At 32.4% G+C, this 23256-nt stretch overlaps 2 protein-coding genes across 3 annotated transcripts; one reads left to right on the top strand and one right to left on the bottom strand.

Moving 5' to 3' along the window:
* Nucleotides 1–3377: 3377 nt before the first annotated feature.
* Nucleotides 3378–4267, bottom strand: LOC107630767 (uncharacterized). Its single transcript, XM_088510239.1, has 5 exons — nt 4228–4267; nt 4105–4143; nt 3970–4021; nt 3554–3823; nt 3378–3441 (listed from the first exon to the last, which is right to left on the bottom strand). The coding sequence occupies exons 1-5, from the start codon at nt 4265–4267 to the stop codon at nt 3378–3380; spliced, it is 465 nt and encodes a 154-aa protein (XP_088366365.1).
* A 7819-nt stretch (nt 4268–12086) lies between these two features.
* On the top strand, nt 12087–15533 carry LOC107630766 (homeobox protein BEL1 homolog). Of its 2 annotated transcripts, XM_016333995.3 has the most exons (5): nt 12087–12470; nt 12844–13339; nt 13406–13788; nt 14318–14378; nt 14656–15533. In XM_016333995.3, the coding sequence occupies exons 2-5, from the start codon at nt 12866–12868 to the stop codon at nt 15256–15258; spliced, it is 1521 nt and encodes a 506-aa protein (XP_016189481.1). In that variant the 5' UTR covers nt 12087–12470; nt 12844–12865; the 3' UTR covers nt 15259–15533. The 2 variants fall into 2 exon arrangements, with proteins under 2 accessions (XP_016189481.1, XP_016189480.1); XM_016333994.3 differs by lacking the exon at nt 12087–12470 and having other exon boundaries at nt 12664–13339.
* Nucleotides 15534–23256: the final 7723 nt, after the last annotated feature.

Raw genomic sequence — 23256 nt, 5'->3', positions numbered from 1 at the left:
TTAGGTAACGGATTTCATGCCCAACTAAATCGAAACCATTTGATTCGATTTGATGGTTTTGTAAATCGAATTTACTTATTTCGATTTACATGCATTTCTCGTCGTGCATAATTCGAATAAATTTGATGATTTTATTAAAATACTTTGCATAATTAATAATAATTTAAAAATTAAAAAAATTATTTTATTCTATGCATTAAAAAAAAACTAACAAAATATTTAATTATAAGACTTTTTTAAAATTAATTTTTATTTATTAAATTAAAAATAACATATAAAATAACATATTTTGGTACTCTTTTAAGTACTCTCAATAATAAGATTATTATGTATAAATTGTTGATTCTTTTTGGACAAAATAAATAAAAAATTAATAATAATAATAATAATAATAATAATAATAATATTTAATAAAAATATTAAGAGCTCAACGTGAATTTTTCACCAAAGTGAGATTCAAATATAATACTCTTTTATATAATTAATAATTTTAAAATTAAAAAATTATTTTATTCTATGCATTAAAAAAATAAACTTAACAAAATATTTATTATTATTGTGTATTGTATAACTATCGTCTAATTAATTACTTAGTTGGCATGTTCTTAACTTAGCTTCTTACTACTCTTTCAGAAAAGATAATGTCAATAAAATCTTATACCCCTAACTTATATAGTTAAATCCAACTTCATCATGCTACTGGTTGCACCATTATTAAATTTTAAAAATATTATAATAAATATAAATATATAAAAATTAAATAAATTTGTATATTTATTAATATATAAAATTATAGTTTAATTTTTAATAAGAACAAATTAAGGTTATCTGTCCTTTTTATTTTACACATAACTTATATTTTTATTGTCTTCTGTATTATTCTATTGAGTACATATAATACTCTTTTTCTATCTTTCTTTCACTTAATGAAAAAATAATGATAGATATGTGTATGGAGAATAAAAATAATAAAAATAAAAATTAAAAATTTCGAAAGAATAATAACTAATGATGATTTAAGATATTAAATATAAAATAAAAAATATAGCAATTAAAATTATGCGAAAAAAATTTTTTAATTTAAATTTTTACATTTGCTTCAATTTAAATAAGATTGAGAAAATAAATAAATTTACAAAGATTTATAAAATTTTCATCTTAATTGTTACATATAATAACAACGTAATAATTTTTTCATGGACATTATTGAGCTTGGGGATGCGTGCACATAAAGACTGTCCACGGTTAGCTATCAGAACATGTCGAATTGGCTATATAATTGACAGATGATATCACAGTCATAGGACAAGCATACATTATATGTATTTGTATGTTTTGCTTGAGTGTGCATCATCTTGGTTTGTCTAAATGATTAACCGTGCTTACCTGCGATTTGTTTTACATGATGTATGTGTACTCTATCTGTGATTTTTTTTGTTTAATTTGTATGTGTATATTTATCTGAGAGACCCTCTTTGGTGGAGGCGTGATGAGGGTGGTTTCTGATATGTGATGACAAAGGTTGAGGCATGATGAATTAGGTGTTGCTTTATTATTCTAATTTATGTATTGGTTGCATAGGAGTGGGCGAGGTAAGTTGGGTAGAAAGCCCTTATGCACGTCCTTGGTCCTTTTTCATATCTTCAAACGAATCGCCTTACTGATTTGTAAACTAACGGAGTTTCTTTACACACAACTAGAAAATGAATTAATACAGACAGATTTACAGACAGATTTAGTCTTTATTACAGATGGATTTTTGGTTATCGACAAAATTACCGACAGATTTTGTCCCTCTGTAAAAGTCCCGTCGAAAATTATTTATCGACGGAGTTTTTTTTCGTCGGAAAATTACCAACGGATTTTTACCAGTTACCGACAGATTTTTCCTCTATAAATTCTCCATCCATTTCCCGAAGACGACGGATTTTCCGACGAATTTTCTGTCTATAATTACAGACGGATTTTCAGACGGATTTTCCATCTGTAATTTGAACTTTGAAAATTATCTCACACTCTGATTACAGACAGAAAATCCGTCTGTAAATCCGTCAGTAAGGTAAAATATAATTTTTTTAAAATTTTTCCATTGCAAAATAAACTTATTTTCATACAAAATAAATATAAATTTAATACAATTTTTTATCTAATTTGTATTTGAATATTTATATTATGTCAAAAAATAAACAAATTCATCGTATTATCAAATTAAAAGAAAAATACTATAAACAAACAAGTCAATATAATTTAAAACACAAACAAAATATATTGATACATCAACTATAATAAGTAACACCCATACATCAATAAAGTGTATTGATACATCAACTATAATTCAAAACAAATTCCATTGAAAAAAAGAAAACCTGTAAAATCTGTACCGTGACATACACTAAAGGTGTATAAAACAATCTGCTCTTGTAGCTAACCACTATCAAAATTGCCTAAATATAAACATAAACCTAGTCTAAAATTAAGGCCAAACCGAGTTAAAGTTCAATTTTTCTAAGATCCATTTAATGTTTTCTCTTTCTCCTGACGACTTGTTCTCTAAGACCTCTGGATTTTTTCTACGTGCCACAACAATTTTTGGAGGAGTGATAACCACTGCAGAAAGTATAGAAAAACAAATATATTGATGTTTATTAAATGATGACAAAAAATACTAAAAATTACTGTTTCGTAAGAGTTTTTCACTATCTCACACACACATATAATATATAATATATATATATATATATATATATATATATATATATTGTCTAGAATAACAAGAAACTGATTAACTACAATCAAAATCATGTATAATTGTGTCAAACTCATTCTTGTTGTTCCGTTGGTAATTGAAACAAGTTATCAGTGCAGTGATGCAAATCCTTAAAAAGATAGTTTGTTTCAAGGCTTGTGTTTTAGATGTTGGTATCTACTGTATATATATAACAAAACTGGAAAACCTGCATAGTGCAAAAATACTTAACCCATTTACAAAGCTCTCATCCTCCCTCTTTCTTGGCTATCCTACACTGTAAAAATGGAGTTACCGGAATCACTTGACTCAAGTTGCTTCAAAGCTTGATGCATTTTACCACTATTTGTGGGACCAACATGCAGGATAATCCTGCGATGTTTCTTTCTGGCCTGTGGATACCAAGTATGAGGGGAGCTAAAATAACCAAAAATCAATCATGAGGCTTCAGAACCATAAAATGATAAAATCAATATCAATGCCAGTGCAGCTTTTAACTTAATTATCAAATGACAAATAGCAATTAAGAATTTCAGTAACGAATACAAAAGAGCATTATCACAAACAGGTTCCGTGCAAAGTTCCAAAACTAATGTAAAGAGAGCAGATTGAAAAGCAATGCAATGTAAGCTTATGTCAAGTCAGTGAAATCATTTCTGATGGCACCATGAGTAGAGCAAGTCCCCTCAAACGATCTACAAGAACAAATAGCCACAAATAAAATAAAAATCGATTCAGTGAGAATAAACTCCAATGTCAGCAAATTAGTTGAAACAAACAAAAACCCATCAACAGTTCTTCACTTACTCCTCCACATTAGCAACTGTAACACCCTCCAAAACCTCCCTAACACTGAGCTTATGAGATGTGGAATCAGTATCTGAAGCAACTACACCACATTTAGCAACACTCTGAACCCTCTTTGTTACTGATGCTTCAGGGTCAGTGCCATCATCATCAATCTCACCCTCCTCCAACTCTCCTTCCTCTTTATCATCATCCACAATCACCACCTCGCTTGCATTCTCCTTAACACCAGCAGACCCAGAAGATGATTGATTGGAAGACATGGCAGCACTGGCATTAACATTTTCATTCGAATCAACTAAACAGATGCTATTTCATATATTCTTCCCTGGTGGATATTACTCTAAGACAAAAACAGAATCATAAGGTTTAAAGAACAAAACAAAAAAGGGGTTAACAAAGCAAGAAAGTGGTACCTATGTGACGTTAAGATGAGTAAGTTCAGTGCAGAATGAGTCAAACTTAAAGCTGATATCAAACTCTGAATTCTGAAATTCTATGTTTTGTTTCTGGTAACTGTCTCAAGAACAAAAATCAGAGATAAAAATCACCTATTGCTGTGAAACACCCAGCACAGCTTTCAGTAAGACCTGTTACATCAAAATGAATACACAATCATCAACAATTTCATTTCTATTCAAACACACTGAAAGATCAAATATCAAAGTTGATACCATATCCTTGTGATAATGTAGATCCACTAGTGGCCCTCATAAACTCCTCAACATGTCTAGGCAAAGGAGCAGCTCCTAATAACAAGATTTGAACTCGTCCACCTAATGCTTGTTTTGTCTACCAATTATTCAAACCAATAATGTATTAGCTTTTTAATTCAATCTTTCATGAGTTTTCTATCTTGCTAGTAAAGTATTGATTAAGTTTAAAGCATACCTTATCAAACACAAGCTTATCAAACAAAGGTGCTGCTTTGTATTGTGGAAGACCCTTCTCTAGATTTCTCAACTTGCTGTTGTTAGAGTCAAAATTAGTTTAAATATGAATTGGTAATTAAAACTGTCAAAGAGATTAATTAGTGATAAAAAATACTAGTTATATGCATAATGAAACAATGGTAGTTTGGAATATATATATTAACTAGTGATAAAACATACTAGTTATATGCATAATGAAACAATGTGGCAGGAACAGGTTGAATATGGTGGGAGGTATGAAACATGCTAAAATGGTAAAGAGTAGAGTTCTGAAACCAGATTGCTAATGGACACACACGTCAGAATGCCAATAATAAAACAATTTTGCTGCTTTTTTGCAACCAATTTTGCTATGCAATGAAACCATACACTTACCATCAAACTGCTCAAAGAGATCCTTGTTGTTCTTTGCCACATCTTCCTCTGCTGCAACACGAGCAGAATTGATCTCCATGTCATGTTGCTCATTGCTATTAAAAGCATTATTGTACACAAGTGATTGATATTGCATCAGTTGAGCACAAAAGTATTAGTTTAAGAGCGGATTACGACTGAATGAAGCACATTTTCAATATGCCTTGTTCCACCAAATTCATGGAGCTTAGCAAGAAGAGCATTGGTGTAGAGGGAAATTACAGTTGCAAGAATCAATAGACAACAGTTCCTTAATCAGATGTTGTGCTGCAGATTTGACTTGATATTCAACAACTATGTCAATCAACAATTATATAATAAAGTTACACACTAGTATCACATGAATCACACAAAATATTGCATTTGGGTCAAAAAAGCTTCCGATTGCATAAAAAATTCATCAAAATCAGAGTAAACCCATAGAATCACGAAGCACAAAAGCAGAGTATGATAAACCTAGCTAAAGCTGGCGCAGAAAAATTGAGCCCTAAGGTTTATCACGAAGAACAGAATCACAAAATCAGGATATATATACCTGAAATTCGAGATGGTTACGAGAAGAACCGAGAGAGCGAGTTGTTGAGATTAGATGGAAGAGGCGCCAGAGGGAGCAGATGCAATGAGAGTGGCGGCGGAGAGCTCTGCGATGATGGGAGTAGACGTGACGAGAGCGGCAACAGAGGGAGCTCGTGTGACGCAAGGGATGACAGAGAGAGATCGTGCGACGCCAGCGGCGGCGGAACCGGCAGCGGCGGAAGCAGCTCGTGCACGGAGAGAAGAAGCAACTGTACGACGAAGAGAGGAAGAAGCACATAAAGGTAGGTAGGAGTTGGCAGCTGTTTATTTGTGAATGGATTTCGGGAGAGAGGGGATACATTAGGTCAAAGTTAAAATTTTCAGACGGAAAATTTTAAATTATAGACGGATTTTTTGTCTGTAATAATTTAATAAAACGTAGCATTTTATCTATTTAATTACAAACAAATTTTCCGTCTGTAATCATTTTCCACGAAAAAAAATTAATTTTACCGACAGAATTATCGACGGATTCTGTTTTCCATCTGTAATTTATGCTAATTCATTTTTTTTGTTTTCCGACAAAAAAATTCCTCTGAAATTTTGTCTATATTTCTGTGGGATAAAATTCATCGGAAATATCCGTCTGTAATAACTAATTTTCTAGTAGTGATGACCTTTTAAAAATAAGTTTTTCCACAAAGCTTTTCTAAAAGGTTATTTCAAGAATAAACTGTTTTTATATTGAAATTAATTTTGTTTGCAAGTATTTCTTTGCTTTGACGGTATTTCTTTCCCTGCTGAGAACCTGTGAAGACAATATTCTCATTCCCTTACAGAATTTCTTTTTCAGTGACAGGTTCAGGAAGCTTTGCCTTGAAGTCACGATCGAACTACGGAGCTTTAAGTATATAAATGTTTTTATTTTCTGTATTTAGTTTAGTCTTAAATTTTATTTTTTCCTCGTCATTTATTATTTTGATTTTTAGAGGGGTAGGACCTATATTTGAGGAATTGTAAATATGTCTATGTATTTAATATTATGTGGATATAATTGTGTGATTAAGAGTTTTAAATGTAAAGACATTTTGCTTTTAAATTAAAAATTCAGTTTATATTCGTGAAGACTCAATATTAAATAAAAATAGTATCATATTAAAAAAGTAGAAATAAGTAACGCCTAAACTTGTACTGTGATCATGATATATTAAAAATAAGGGTGTTACACTATCTATTTTTTTTAAATATTTATAATTTAGATAATGACAATATTGATGGATATTTTATATATTTTATTGCGTTCAATCATTTTAATTTTGTATGTTTTGTTTCTATAAAATAAACTTTTAATTACTACTAATAATGTACAAAATTAATACGTTGAACACTCCTATAATAACCCCTTTAATTATGATCAAAAGTTATATTAGTTAATTTACTACATTTGAATTATTATTGACATGCTACCATTTTAATAATTTCTTAGTATTTATTATGTATGTGTAATTTAAATGCTAGTCATATAAAATAAAAATAATGATTAGTTTTTAAAAATATTTTGTCTTAGTAATGCTAATAATTTAAATATTTTTAAAAAAATTAAATTAAAAATTATAATATCATGTAATCAAATCTATATGTAATAAGTTATAGTTCAAATGGCATAATCTCCCTATACTTATCTAAGAGATCATATTTTCTCGTTTCTTCAATACCTTCAATTCCATTGCCTTCATCCACCACAGTTACAAATTTCATTCGGTTTTGCAGCTGTTATTACTTTTACGCATAACTTCCGCTTACATTTTTTTTCTTACTTATCTAATCTATATTTTCAATTATTCATCTATCTTTTTAATTTAGAAACAATTTCTTTTTATCTGATTTGTGTTCTTATTTTTTTTACATGTCTTTACCTATTAATGGTGGCATAAAGAAGTCCGATAAATATTGTTAATTTTTTTTAAATTGCTTTGCATAAGATTTTTTTAAAAATTTTTAAATTATTGATTATATAAAGTATATATTTAAAATTTGAGTACATAAATATTTACTTTAAAATTAAATTAAATTATTAATTTTATCTATTATTTATTTTGCATATTGGTTAAGTTATTTGATTGACATATATAAAAAAAGCAAGAAAATTCATACTTATCAAGAATTCGTTAAAAATATTAATATATTAATTTCCTAAACTATTAATGATGTACCATACTGAATTTGATATTTAATTATATAGAGAACTAGATTTGATATTTATTAATTTCTTAAATTATATTATAAAAAGATTAATTAATTTAATATTATTCTTTTGTCACATGATTGGCATATAAAAGATACAAAAAAAAATGCTGCACTTACTAATGGTAGAGTAGAAAATTTTTACCTATATTTTGTTAATATTTTTTTATTTTTAATCTATTTTACATTGGATAATATTATTTTTTATTAATTATTAGATTGACATATAACACAATAAATATAGTAAGATAAAAACTTTGTTAATTGATTTTTTAAATAATCTAGCAACTTAAGATAAAAACTTTGTTAATTAATTTTGTTAACTTTTTTATTTTTAATCTATTTTATATTGAATAATATTACTTTTTATTGATTATTAGATTGACATATTTAAATGTGACAAGATAAGAACTGTGTTATATATTTTTGATTGTTTTAATCTTCATGATTATTTTCTTCTCTTTATTTTTCTGTTTCATGAACCATGTAAGTTTTAATTTATTATTTTATATATATATATTCTATTTTTTAAACTATTTTATTTTATTAGGTTTTCTAATTTATTTTATTATATTTTTTTTACTTTAAAAATTTTAGGAACTAAAGTCTTCCATTTAAACGACTCTAACCATATGATCGAAAAGTAATTCAAGAGAATAGGTTTAAATTTTGGCAATTTATTGAGTCTAATTGAAATAAATACATTAAAATGCAATAAAAAATTATTAATTCAATATTTATTAATGGATAATAACGAAAATAGAAAAAATATTGCATAAATAATAGAAATAAGTTGATAATATACAAACTAATTTAGACAGCAAAAAAAAAATACATAACAAGAGGAAGATATAGATTTTTTTTCTTTTGTTATATGGTACAAAGATAATATATAATATAATAAACAATAATGTTCTCATGTATAACAACATGAAAATTAATATTACTCTTTCATGGAGTTTCTCTGTCGTTTATTTTTGTGCTAAAAAATTAATATTATTTAACTTTAATTTTTTACTTTCAAGATAAATGAAAAGATGTGACTTTTAATGCATTAGATAATTTAAAAGATATTTATTATATAAGAAGTTAAAAATATTCTAAGCTTTTAACTATTTAATAACAAAATTGAGTTTGTTCAAAATGGTAGAGAGAGACGGAGAGAAAGAGAAAGTTAAAATTTTCTAACTAATTACAAAATATTACCACCAATAAAATTATTAAATTTGAGTATATTAAGTGAGGATTAAGAAGAAAATCATAAATTTAAAAATTTTCTATCTTTCTTTATATAGTGTTTTATTTTAAGTTATTATTTTTTATGGATAGTATTCAAATAACAAACAAAATAATAAAAAAATCTGCATTAGATTATGAAAATTAATCTCATTTTTAAAATACGATGGCATTATATCAAAACATGTAAAATAAAATAATAAAATACAGTTTAATTAATGAATGCCTTTTGTTCCAAGATACTATATTAAACTGTAACTTAAATTTATAATTATTAGTTAAAAAACTTATAATTATATACTATTTTTTATTATTTTAGTTGAAAATAATATATTTTGATATTATTTTTTAGGATTAACATTAAATTTTGATAATTTGAGCAAAAATTTTAAATGCTTTATATCTTAATTTTTTTAGCAAAACTTTAACAATTCATAAAAGTTAACAGAATAGATGATTATAAATCAAAGTGATAGACAAAATTAAAAGTTGCGATAATAATGTTTGGTGATAATTAATTATGATCGGGTGAAGAGAAGGTGGAAGGAGAAAAAAAATATGAAAGGAGAACAAGGTAAAATAATAGTGGCGATAAGACAATGACAGGTATGTGTATAGAGAATAATAGTAAGAGAAAGACTAATGTTTGATATAGTTAGGGGATATAATAAAATATAAATTAATAATTTTAAAACATAATAAAATTAAAGATAATTTAAAAAATTAAATATAAAATTTAAAAAAATAAAATAATTTTTTATCAATTAAAATTATATATGAAGATAAAAAATATTTTAAATATAAACTTTTATCTTTGTTTTAAATTAAATACTATTAAAAATAATTAAAAATATTTATAAATAGTTAATTTATAAATAATATTTCTAAATCTTTATTTTGATTTTGTTACGCATAATAATAAAATAATAAATTTGTTTAATATTTTATTTAATTTAAATTTATAAATTTTATATATTCTAAAAATTAAATCATTTATAAAACTTTTTATTTTTTTAAATTTTTTATTTTTTATATTTAAATTATTTTATTAAATTTATAATTTTAAAAATAAAATTATAAAAATTAATCTTCTAAAAATAATAAAAAAATAATTAAACAGATATAATAGTATCTGTGGAGCTGTTAGTGTAATATAAAGCCATTCACCTCACAACCCCAGTCTCCCTCTGGCGCGTCTATTCCCCGTTCTATCAGTAGAATACATCAAATTTAGTATATTAATTAATAACTAATTATATTTCGGAAAGGAAATGAACTATTTTTCCAGCATGGAAAAGAACAATTGGTGAGAAGCAAAACATGCTAATAGTTCTGTGATTGAAAATGATGACTTGCAAAATAAATCAGAAATAAAATAAGCCAACATGAAATTAAAACATTAATTGTACCTTCGTTCTATTCGCTGCATTCTTGTCATGTATGTATAACATAAGAGACAACATTCATTTCACTTGCTGGTACGTAACAACATAGCATTCATTCTTCGAATTGCCTTCTTGATTTAGACAAATTAAAGGAGCAACAGCATGCATATATATATATATATATATATATATATATATATATATATATATATATACACTGCGCTGCAAATTGGAAATCTGTCCAAAATATACACTCACTTTTCTCTACTATCATGTAATAAAAAAAACGTAAAATCCACCAAAAAACATTGTTTATAAATAACGCTAATTGCATTTGACAATTATCGATCGGTGAAGACTCTAATTTACTTGTGTTTATCTTAAGTTAATAGTTTAAAATAATTAGATAATATAACGTATTTGATTAAATAATTTCGTTAGATAACTAATTAAAAATATATAGTCAACTGTAATTAATTAATAATTTTTTTATTTTTATTTGAAAAAAACGTAAATTTAAACTATTATAAAAAAATATTCAAAATCTAATAAAAAATATTTAAAATTAAAAAAAATCTAAAATTATTTTAAAAACTTTAAAATTTATTTTTAAATTCATTTTAAAAAAAATTTTACAATTCATTTAAAAAATTCGATTATCATTTTTAAAGTCATTCTAAAAATTTATAATAAAAAATCCATTCAATACGTAAAAAAAAATTCAAAATTAAAAAAAAAAGAAATATTTAAAATTATTTTAAAAATTTTAAAATATCTAAAAAATATTTAAAAAAATATCCAAAAACAAAAAAAAACATTCAAAACTATCAAAAAATTATCCAAATCCCCCAACAAAAAACATGCAAAAGATAAAGATGAGAAACATCCCAAACTTAAAAAACATCACGGTGGGAGGGGCGCTACATGCATGCGGTGGCAGAGGGAGGGCACTGCGTCTGTGTGCCGCAGCAGGACTGCATGCGTGCGTGCGGCGATGGGGGCACTACGTCCATGAGTGCGGCAGTGTGTGGGAGGGGGCATTACGTCCGTGGGTGCGGCAGTGGGAGGGGGCGCTATGTCCGCCCTGCGGGGGTGGAATGGCGGCGCGTGCGTGCGGCAATGGTCGGCAGCAATGGCAGCGGCGCACACATAGATGTGGAAAAAGGGATAAAACTTTGTGTGATGGTTTTTTTTACTATGTATGTACGGTTGATGGGATGAAGATCTCTTTATTGAAACTTTTTTCCTTAATTGGCCACAATTAATTACATTGCGAATTAGTTTTTAATTTTTTTATTAAATTATTGTCTAATAAATTTTTAACTATTAATTTTATATAAAAATAATTACATGAAAATTTCTACCTTATCTATTTTTTCTCTCCGAAAAGAATGTGTGTGAGTATATCCAAATTCAATGATTATGTAAATGCGCGTGGAAGGGAGAGCATTGTTGCTGATGAACGAACAAAAAGAAAATATATGTTTAAAATTAACTGATATATAATAAGAAATATGTACGTGATTCCGCACGTAATAAAAGGCTTAAAACGTAAATTGCAAATATTTAATTATTTTCGAATTTGTTAAAGCACCTATTTTATATAATAATGGGAATTTTATTGAGTATAAGGTTGATGTATGATCTTGATAAGCTAACTAATATGGAAGGCACCAATTTTTCCTTTTGTTTTTATTTTATGAAAGAAAAAGAAAAAGAAAAGAAAAAGATGCGGTCCCAGGCATGGAGGATAGAGAGAGTAGAATGGGTGGAGTACTTTAAGTGACCAATTAATAAGAATTAGATAGGCAAAGCTAAGCAAGCTAAGGCAGCAGGACCACCACACCATCCTCTCCTCCTTATTTTACTTTTTACATGACCCTTCCTAAACTCATTTACCTTTTTTCTCTTTCTCTTTCTTTGGCTTCTAAATAGCCACACAAGGGAAGAAGAAGGGGGGAAGAGGAGGACCCACCTACTCCTACTAAAAGAACCGTCCTGGCTCACTCAAAGTCTCAAACCCATCTGAGAAAGTCCAGCTAGGGCTGATTTCATTCCTAATTTTGATTTTGGTTTGGGTTTCGGGGTATTAATAAAGGGATAATCGAAGGAAACCGGAGCGATGTGGCGGCTTGTACTTTATGTAGCAGGCATTATCATTTTCCTCCATACACACTTCAATTCCTAGAGGTCTAGTATTTTTTTATTTATTCTTTTACTATTGTCTATTGTCTATTCAACTTAAACTTAAGTTTAATTTTGTTACTAATAATTTAATCTAATGTGACTACAAAATAATAATAATATTAATTTGGAAAATTTCGTTGATATTTTTGGCCTTGTGCGAACACTATTTTGGATGTATTATTTATATTTATATTATGATGATAATGCATTGACTCATGAATGGTGTCTTTAGAGAGAGAGAGAGAGGAAATGATGATGATAATAGGATGGAGGTGATGATGACCCCCTCGTCTACCTCTCTCTGAGTTTCATAGTATACACCGTACTCCGTCATCTATCTGATCTGATCTCTTGTTTGCCTTATTAACAAACACAGAGAGAAAGAGAGAGAGAGAGAGATGGTTTCATCATCAAGTGGTGGATTCTGCTACACCTACAGCGATAATCCTGGAGGAGGAGGAGGAAGCGGCTTTGTATCTGATTCGGAGATGGAGATGAAGTGGAAAACCTTGTTCGCCAACAACGAACCACCACCTCCTACTTGTTTTGATCTAATACTCCAAAACACGCCAAGCCAAGGCCTTTCACTATCTCTTAGCTCAAACAACCCTTCTTCTATTTCTCTCCAATCTTTTCCCCTAAGACAACAACATCATGAGATGGCGCTGCAAGGCCATTACTCGCTCAAGGCCTCCAGGTTCTTGCTACCGGCACAGCAACTCCTCAACGAGTTCTGTAGCCTAGGAACCAAGCAACTCAATAATCAACTCATCAAGCGTAACAAGAACAACACCAACCCCCCACCTCTTACCTCTCTAGACTTGGTTGAATTGCACAAGAGAAAGGCTAAGCTCCTTGTCATGCTCCAAGAGGTAACGCTAATGCTACTCAATAATTGATTATTAATATGTGATGATTTAATTTGATATGATAAGCAGGTGGATACAAGATACGAGCACTACTGTAATCAGATGAAGGGAGTGGTGGCGTCATTTGAGGCCATGGCGGGGGAGGGAGCGGCCACCGTGTACTCGGCACTTGCGCTCAAGGCCATGTCACGCCACTTCAGATGCTTGAAGGATGGGATACTGGAACAGATAGAGGCCACTCGGAAGGGGATGGGAGAGAAGGATCCAATTGCACCGGGCACCACTAAGGGCCAAACCCCCAGGCTTAGAATCATTGACCAGGCTTTGAGACAGCAAAGGGCTTTTCACCAAACCATCTCCATGGAATCTCATCCCTGGAGACCCCAACGTGGCCTTCCTGAACGTTCCGTTTCTCTTCTCCGCGCTTGGCTTTTCGAGCATTTTCTTCACCCGTAATAATAATCTTCAATTCTTAATTACCATATATAATCATTTTTCCTATTTCCTAATTATCTCCTACTACCACTACTCCATCTCATGCTGTGTAATAGGTAGATCACAAAATTATATCCAGTGCCGGATTAAGTATGCTGCAAAATTGATTTTTCTAAAGAATCAATGTTAGTTCTCTCCAAAGGAAAGCAACAAGTAGCTGAGTAGAAGCGAATATATATGTTAGCGCAAGTAGTTTCATTTCTCATATTTGCAGATTCTCATCATCAATCATTTATGCTTTGCCACTTTGTGTGCATCACCATTCCGATTCCAACCTTTTCCGTATTTTATTTTTACAAGATATATTTATATATGCAATTCTTTCGTCTGCTTAATTTGTTAATTCTTTATCTCTCTACCTACTACCTTTTAATTCTGTGTTTGAATTCTTCTGAGTAGGACCCCTTTTCCACTTGTTATCTCAATATATTAGTATTTATGGAAGGTCATATTCCTAATAATTTTTTGGGTAAAAAACGTTTGCAGGTACCCAAGTGATGTTGATAAACATATTTTAGCACGCCAAACTGGTCTCTCTAGAAGCCAGGTACGTCCACCCATACCCTAATTCCCTTACTCTTCCATTTTATTTACTTTAATTTGCATACATAATTATAAGATAAAAATGTATATGCACTTGTCTCTATGTAAAATTAATAGTAAAAAATTGTTTAATAATTTGATGTATTTGACAAAATTATAATCTAATAATTATTAACTATCAATTTTATATAAATATATCTGATCGTGATATTTCGCCTAATTATAATCCATCATGTATTTAATACTAATTATTTGGTGACACATAACACATATACAAGCAGGTTTCAAATTGGTTTATCAATGCAAGGGTGAGGCTATGGAAGCCAATGGTGGAGGAAATGTACTTGGAAGAAGAGAAGGAGGCTGCTGCAGCATCCTCGGAGGGAGGAGGAGGCAGCAACACTGAAGATTTTCAAAACCTATCTCCAAATTCAGCAGCAAGACCAGAGGATCAGAAGCCTCGCCTACTTCGAATCGATTCGGAATGCATGTCCTCAATCATCAACAACTCTGATCATCGCAAAGATAACCATCAGCAGATGAATCAACAAGAGGAGGAACAGTACTTAGGGCGAGGTGTCGCAGACACGTTTGGATCAGTGGAGATTGATTTCTCATCATATCCTCAGGGCTTCAATAACAGTGGAGGAGGTGCGGTTTCTTTGACGCTAGGGTTACAGCAACACGGTGGAAACGGGGTGAGCTTGGCTTTCCCGCCAGAAACTCATCATCAGCATCAGGCCTCCATGTTCTACTCATCAAGGGACCAGATTATTGAAGACTGTAGTCAACCAGTTCAGTACTCTCTTTTGGATGGCGAAGCACACGCCATGCCCTACAGGAATTTGATGGGGACCCAGTTGCTTCATGACTTGGCCGGATAGAAAATAATGCGCTTACTCTCTTCCTTTTCTTTTATCTGTTGCTCTACAAATTTAGTATGTTATACAAATTTTTATAGTAACAGATAAAGGAGGACACAGAGAATAATATTATTCTTTTAGAAATTAATTAGTTGTAGTTGAATATTAAAATCAATACTTGACAGTGCTTCTATACATAAAGCTTCAATTTGCTACGGATCGGACACTTAGTGATTAGATGATTATATATATAGTTTGATGAACTGAAGATATTAATTCATGCCTTCTCTATTTTCCAATTGAATCTTTCATATAATTATTGATGCTAGATTCTTACGTATATATTTTTATATAAATATATGTATAATTTAATTAATTTTTAATATATCTTTTATATTTTAATATATATTTTGTACTAATAATTAATTTTAATAGTGAAGGTTGATTTTTATAATTTTCATCGAGGAGTGTTAGAGGGTCAATAAATTTTATAATTTGTAATCATTAATTAACTATTATCAATATTTTTAATAGTGTGAGATTACATCTAATGATGTGGATTATTTACTTTTTTTTTTTTATATTTAAGTATTGACTAAATTTTAATAAACATGCTGTCCTAGACTTTCTCTGTATATATATACACCCATAATAATTATCAAAAGATTATTTTTGTTATGATACTGGCGTATAAATATGCATAGCTTCTTTTTTAGAAAGCCTCATGAGAAGGTTGATGGGGCCGGGGGCTTCCATTTACCTCCAGTGGCCTAACAAAACAAGTGGAAATTAACATGAGATTTTTTTCAGGATTGAAGATATTTGTAGTTTATACGCGGAAAGAAAAAGAATATTATAAAAGGACAATAAATCATTTTGGCCGAACGGTTTTGTTTGGATGCTAGGTAGAAGAAAAGCTAAGAGTTATGAATAAATATCAAAGATAATTTTGATGGTGGTTCCGGTTCGTTGTGGTCCCTAAGTATTCACCTCAGGAAAGACAACTTCTCGTGCCAATGAGATTGGTTGCTTTTTTATTATTTGTCCCTTTTCTCATTGTTTTATCGGTGCCCCTTCTTTTTTTGACAATGAAAATTTGCCTTTTCATAAGTTTAGTGTTGAAGCCACTAGGGTTTTTATCACCAGATCAATGCTTTTTCAAGAACGCAACTTGTATTCTATCGAATGCTTATAATTTACAGAATAGAATATGTATCGCGTATCTATACGTACACAATCAAGCCAAGTTTAATCGATTAAAATGATTCTGTTACGGGTAAAAAGTCATAAATATTCATTCTTCTACCTACTTATTTTCTTCGTTCTTTAATGGGAAAAATCCAATATAACTCCTCTTCAATTCATTGATACAACAATATCAGGACTGCGTGCAACAAGTAAATATCAGTAAAATAATATTTCATCAAGCAAAATGATTGATTTATCAACATTAATTTACAAACTTACAACACTTAAAATGGTTAGATGTATGTATATATATTTTTGTCCTTTTATTTGTTTCCTTCATAAGACTTCAAACTACGTGGAATATATTTTTTGGACTTTCAAGTATATATCTCCACGTACTAAACTATGGAGTCATCGATGTATCCTTTTTATAATTAATTTTTTTATATATATAAACACATGATGAAATCTAATGAAGACAAATTCAAGTACGTACAGTTACGTAATAAACGACCTTAATAATTAAGGAAAAAAGATGTACCAACTAACCATGACATATCATATGATTCATGAATATGCAAGCCAGCCTCTCTACTATATTTCCAGTGTTATGTAGCGAAAATGTTTAATTTGTTCGCTGACATGTTAATAAGTAACAAATGATGATTATTTTTTTTTTTTACATGTTAAATTTTGGGTAGGCCGTGTGACTGTGAATTTGGAAGTTGGAACACCATGATATACGGTATACTAAGAATTAAGAAACACCCAAGACATGAAAGTTATTTATTTACTTTTCTTAACACGGCAAGGAAACATGAGAAATTAAACAAGTCAATTTCATGAGTTCCCTGGTGTTGGTGTATATATGCTACACATATATATGTAGAGAGAAAGAGATCAGATAAGCTAAGTAGCCACGTGGTTGACTACTATATATCCAACATAAGGCGATATACATCATAGAGGAATTAAGATCTCAGAAACTAGTTTAATTTTCTACTAGGTTGGAAAATGTAGAACACGTACTGACTCGTGATTTGATCTACAGAGATATATAATTAATGAACAATTGAATTATTACAAATTAAAACAAAGAATAAGCTTAAGCTTACTAGCTAACTGGGGTGTTTGGTGATTGGAGAATGGAGAAAGGGGAAAGAGAATTTATGAGAATGGTGATAAGATGTGGCTAGCTAGGTATGATTAATTGAGAGAACGAGTACGCAGCCAATAATATTAGTATTATCAATTAAGACCCACATACAGCAATGGGCTTCAGGACCGCGTCTTCCACACGTCCATGTCTATGTTATTAATCCATTCATCTATAATTCTATACTAATTATTATGAGACCCAGAATATTAGTATATCGAAATACTTAATTATTTTCTGAGGTGACCGACTCAACTAACTTGTAAATTTTGCCTTTATTTCCAAATAACCTTTTAATAAAATGTCTGCAGACTGCAGACCACATACAAGTTTTGCAGATTGTACTGTCTTGTGTATGAGATGTTACCTTTTTGCTGTGTCTTGCTAGCTGTGTCCACCTGTTTGTTAATTACAAACTTTCTGGAAACTTTAGAGATATATTTATGAAGAATATTTGATGGAAATATTAGCTTGTTTGACTGGGAGTAGTTGTTGGATCCCTTGATAATGTAACAGAGTAATGCCATTAAAATATGTGAATAAAAAAAATAGAATTCAACTAAATAATTTAGACAATAATAAATTAATACGTGTTCCGAGAATTACCTAAAACAGGATTTTTTTTTTGCTTGTAAGTAAGGCCCAAATTTCTGATGGAGTGTGCTCCGACTTGTCCCACGTCTTGTGGCCGTCGTTCGAGTTGTTTGTGAGAAGGTGGGGGTGGTACCTGCAAGACACTCCGATACTTCAGTTAACAAGGGGTTAAGTATGTTTAAAGTATTGGAACTTAAATTTAGCTGAGTGTATCAGTGTATTTATAGGGGATGAACCAATAACTATCGTTGAAGTAGTTCTACTTCTAATGGTAGATAACCGTCCTTTTATCTTAGGATTGTTGAAATCTCTCTTCCAGGATTGATAAGAGATTTAAGGAGGCAGTTACTCACTTGGATAAGTGTTAATTGCCTGCTTGCGTTGATCCCGACCTCTTTAAGGAGGTCGGACAAGCGGTGGAGGCCAATCTTCTAGATTTGGCCTTTTAACTTTATTGGGCCTGGCTTATATTTTGGGCTAGGGTATGAACAGTGCCTCTACTCGAGTCCGATCTCTTTATTTGAGTCGGATAAGGACGGAGATACGTAAGTCAGCAGTGTCTTTTCAAGTTGTAAGACCGACGTGATTTCAACTTAAAACCGACATGGTTTAAAATTTTCAACCGTCGCGTCCGTTGGCTTTTCGCATTAACACGTGGGGAGCGATTACATTGGTAACGGCGCGTCCTTTAAATGAGTGGGTCATTTTACAATCATGCCCCTGGTGCCTTATAAATACTTTTCCCTTCTTTCTCTTTCTTCTTTGTCGTCTTCCCTGTAAACTCCCTTTCGAGCTTTCATTTTCACCCCCATCTCTCTGTATCTTTGGTGTTTGTGCTCTAAACCTTTGGCTCCCGGCTCTTTGGCGCTTGCTCCATCTCCGTTTCCCCTTCTTTGAAAAGGTTAGTTCCTCGCTGCTCTCATACTTTCTTGGTTTTTTCAGTGCTTTCTATTAAGTGAACTGCATGCTTGAGAGAGGGTCTTACACTGTGCTTTCACCGTAGTTTGCAATAGGAGCTTTTTGAGAATTTTGCGCTTTTCTTCTTATGAAAGATGGGTTCTTTGTAACTGTTTGATTGTTCTTTTGTTTTGTTGAAGAGAAGTACTTCCTATCCAACTTGTTTTTTATGGTTTCTTCTCTTTGTGCTATGTAGGTATACCTTCTTATTTTTTCAGCTTTTATTTTCCAAAATGTCTTTCCGGATTTCTGAAGATTTGTTGCGATGGGTAGATTCCTCTGTTCTCGTATCCAACCCTTTTGTTGATAATGTTTTCGTAGAAGAACTTCGTAAGCATCATAGGATCTGTAATTCTATTGAGGACGAAGCTAAATACAAAATAGTTGCCCCTGACCTTGAGGATCGGGTTTGCTGTGGGAGGGTGACCGAGTCGGAACCCCACTTTATTTTCATGTATGACTGTCTGTTTACTCGTCTAGGAGTTATGTTTCATTTTTCTGCCTTTGAAATGGAGATGTTGTCCCACTGTAGGGTGGCCCCTTCCCAGTTCCACCCCCAATTCTTGGGGTTTTCTTAAAATTTACCAACTTGTTAGCCGTAAACTTGGTTTTCTGATCTCTTTGAGAGTCTTTTTCTATCTTTTTCACTTGACCAGACCTTTTAGTGCTCAAAACAAACAGCATTGGGTCTCTTTCCGAGCTATTCAAGGTCGGAAGGTGTTTTCTATTTTTGATGAGTCGTTCCACAATTTCAAAAACTTCTTTTTTAAAGTCCGAACTGTTAAGGGCCATCATCCCTTTTTTCTAAATGAAAATAATGAACCCCGCTTCCAATTATACTGGGCAGAAGCTGCCCCTATAGAAAAGTACAATCTGATAGATTTGGATGAGGTAGAAGAAGCTGTGGTTGAATTTTTTTCGAGAGGTTTAGGGACAGGCACTAAACCTCGACACCAAGAAATTTCCTCTTGGAACTCCGAGCTATGTCCGGACCGAGCTAGATAGACTTTATTTTTTACTTTTGTAGGTACTTTCAAGTTCTTTCGACTTGTATGTTAATCATTGTCCCATTTTTCTTTTCAGAGAAAATGAAAAGTGGATCAACAGCTTACCTCAAGGTTTTAGAGGCCAAAAGGAATGACCGAGCTCGAGCTGCTCAATTGTAAGAGGGCGGATCGTCAACTTCCACTCTTCCTCATGGATCAGAATTGGGGACATCTTATTCAAAGTTGGTAAATTCTCTTCTTACCCCTCCTCCCCCTCCACCTCTTACTGTTACTACTCCTCTAGTTCCTCCCTCCTTGGTTCTTGTTTCAAAGAAAAGGAAAACCTCGGAATCCAGTGTCTCCAACATTGGTGACTCTATTTTTAATGGAGTTAAGTTCTGTGAGAGGCATATCCTTCCCTATTGCTCTATCGCCATGGATGATGCCTCCATCAGAAATCACCTTCAGATCTTGATCCGAGGAGGGATACGTACTGTTGGGGTGTGTACCTCGCTTCTCAAAAAACTAGAAAAAACTCCTCTAAGCGCTACCCAGCGTTCTTTAGAGGTTTTTGAGGGTCAACTGGCCATGTTCTGTGAGGATGAGAAGAGGTTGACGGAGGAGAGGGACCGGCTGAAATATGAGCTCTCCAAATCTTGTGAGAGGGAGAAGCAGCTAATGGCCTCTTGTGCCATGGCTGAAGGCTTGAAAGAGAAGTCCGAATAGAACTACGTTCGTCTTTTTTCAGATAAAATAGAGCTGAAGGAGGAATTGGAGCGGCTTAGGGAGGGGGTATCAGGACTGGGAGGACAGGAGCCCGTTGTTGAGGGTACCGAGGAGGTGTTCGAGTTGCTGAAAGAACAAGTCCGAGTTCTGGCTCCCGACTTGGATTTGTCACCCCTTCACCCTGACAAGGTTGTCGTCGATAGGGAAATTGTTTTTCCTCCTTGCCCTCTTACTGATTCCGAGTTGAAGACTGTGCAACACCTCATTGAGTCTCCTCCTCTTGAAGTTAATGAATCTGAGGGGTTACAGTCGAGCTCTTCTACCCGACCTAATTCTGCTCCGATCTCTGTTGCCGAAGAGGTACCTCCGACCCCTCCGACTTCAGCGGCCGACCCAACTTCCCCTCTAGATGATAATCCTCTTATTGGTATTATTTGAATTTGTCCTTTAAGGCCCGGTTTGTGGGACCTTTTTATGAACAATTTTTATGTATGTTCTAAATATTTTTTGCTCATGTTTTCGGATCTTTAACAACTGCTTTTTCAAGACGTTTAGTCCCTTTCAGGGGCTCTTTAACAAAGTAGTTGTTTCTTATATTTGTGGATGCTAGTATGGTAGATATTTTGCTATTTCGCAAAGCCTTTCGGAGGGAATAATGCTTCCCTTAGTTTTGTAGAACTTTTATGAAAGCCTTTTTTGCAAAGCTTTTTATGAAGACTTCTAGCTAAATAGTCTCTAAGGACTTTTTGTTTCACAAAGTTTTTATGAAATCTTTTATGTAGCAACCTTCTAAGGACTTTCCATTTTCCATTAACTGGGCATAAACGTTCCATTTGTTTTTTGCCCTTGAATCATTTTTATAACTTAGGTTACTCTTACGATGCATTTCGTTCTGCTCGGGCTTTCCGACTTATAAGTCGTTTGCTATCTTATTTCCGAGCTATCATGATCATCTTTTATAATCTCTTTACACCGATTTGTACCTCGTCGCATTATCTTGCCGACCATATAGGTCGGTCAATGGATTTTTGTATTTTTTCGAGCTTAAATCGGTGCGTATCGTAGAATAATAATGGAATTTCTAGAGAGAAGAAAGTATTATTATTAATGAAAAGTATCTTTACAAGGATGCGTTAGCTACTAAGGGAAAAAATTCTCTTGCCCCTAGTCCTCGCTTTGATGCCTCGTTAAAACTTCCTCCAAGAAAACCCATTCGAAAAAAACCATGAAGTCGGGAAAAAGAGTACATCAGGGAGCGAGGTTCGCTTCTAGCTATAATACCTTTTCATATTGCAAGCGTGCCATGACCTTGGGAGCTCGGATCCACTTAGGTTGGATACTTTATAATAGCCCTTTCCTAAGACTTCAGCTATCTTGTAGGGTCCCTTCCAGTTTGCAGCGAGTTTTTCTTCACCCGACTTGTTCACCCCGATGTCATTTCGGATGAGGACTAAGTCGTCTAAGGCGAAACTTCTTCGAATGACTCTTTTATTGTATCTATTCGTTATTATTTGCTTTAACGCTGCTTCTCTTATCTGGGCTTGTTCTCGGACTTCTGGGAGTAGTTTGAGTTCCTCCTTGTGGGCTTGAACGTTTCCGACTTCATCGTAGAATCTCACCCTTAGACTTTGCTTGTTGACCTCAACAGGAATCATAGCTTCTATGCCATAAGCAATTCGAAAAGATGTTTCACTAGTGGTTGAGTGCGGTGTAGTTCGGTAGGCCCATAATACTTGGGGGAGTTCCTCGACCCAAGCCCCTTTTGTTTCTTGGAGCCTCTTTTTAATCCCGCCAATATGACTTTATTGGCTGCTTTGGCTTGGCCATTGGCTTGGGATGCTCCACCAAAGTAAATTGGTGCTTGATTTTCATGCTCGCCACCAAGCTTTTGAATGTAAAATCAGTGAATTGTGTGCCATTATCCGTGGTAATGGAGTGAGGGACTCCAAATCGGGTGATAATATTCCTGTACAGGAACTTCTGACTTCTTTGTGCCGTGATAGTAGCTAATGGCTCTGCTTCTATCCACTTGGTAAAATAATCCACTCCCACGATAAGATATTTTACTTGTCCAGGCGCTTGAGAAAAAGGTCCGGGTAGGTCCAATCCCTATTTTGCAAAAGGCCATGGAGAAGTTATACTAATAAGTTCTTCTGGGGGAGCGACGTGGAAGTTTGTGTGCATCTGACAAGGTTGGCACTTTTTCACGAAGTTGGTGGCATCCTTTTGCAGGGTCGGCCAGAAGAACCCAACTCGAATTACTTTCTTAGCTAGGGATCTTGCTCTAAGATGATTTCCACAGATGCCATTGTGTACTTCCTCCAGGACTTCTTCCGTCTTAGAGGTCTGGACACACTTTAGTAATGGTGTAGATATCCCCCATTTATAAAGGACATTTCTTACCAAAGTGTA

The sequence above is a fragment of the Arachis ipaensis genome, chromosome B3 (genome assembly GCF_059453495.1).
Source record: "Arachis ipaensis isolate K30076 ecotype BB chromosome B3, ASM5945349v1, whole genome shotgun sequence".
Lineage (NCBI taxonomy): Eukaryota > Viridiplantae > Streptophyta > Magnoliopsida > Fabales > Fabaceae > Arachis > Arachis ipaensis.
Note: the sequence above shows the minus strand (reverse complement) of the source record. Positions and strands in the feature narration are given on the sequence as shown.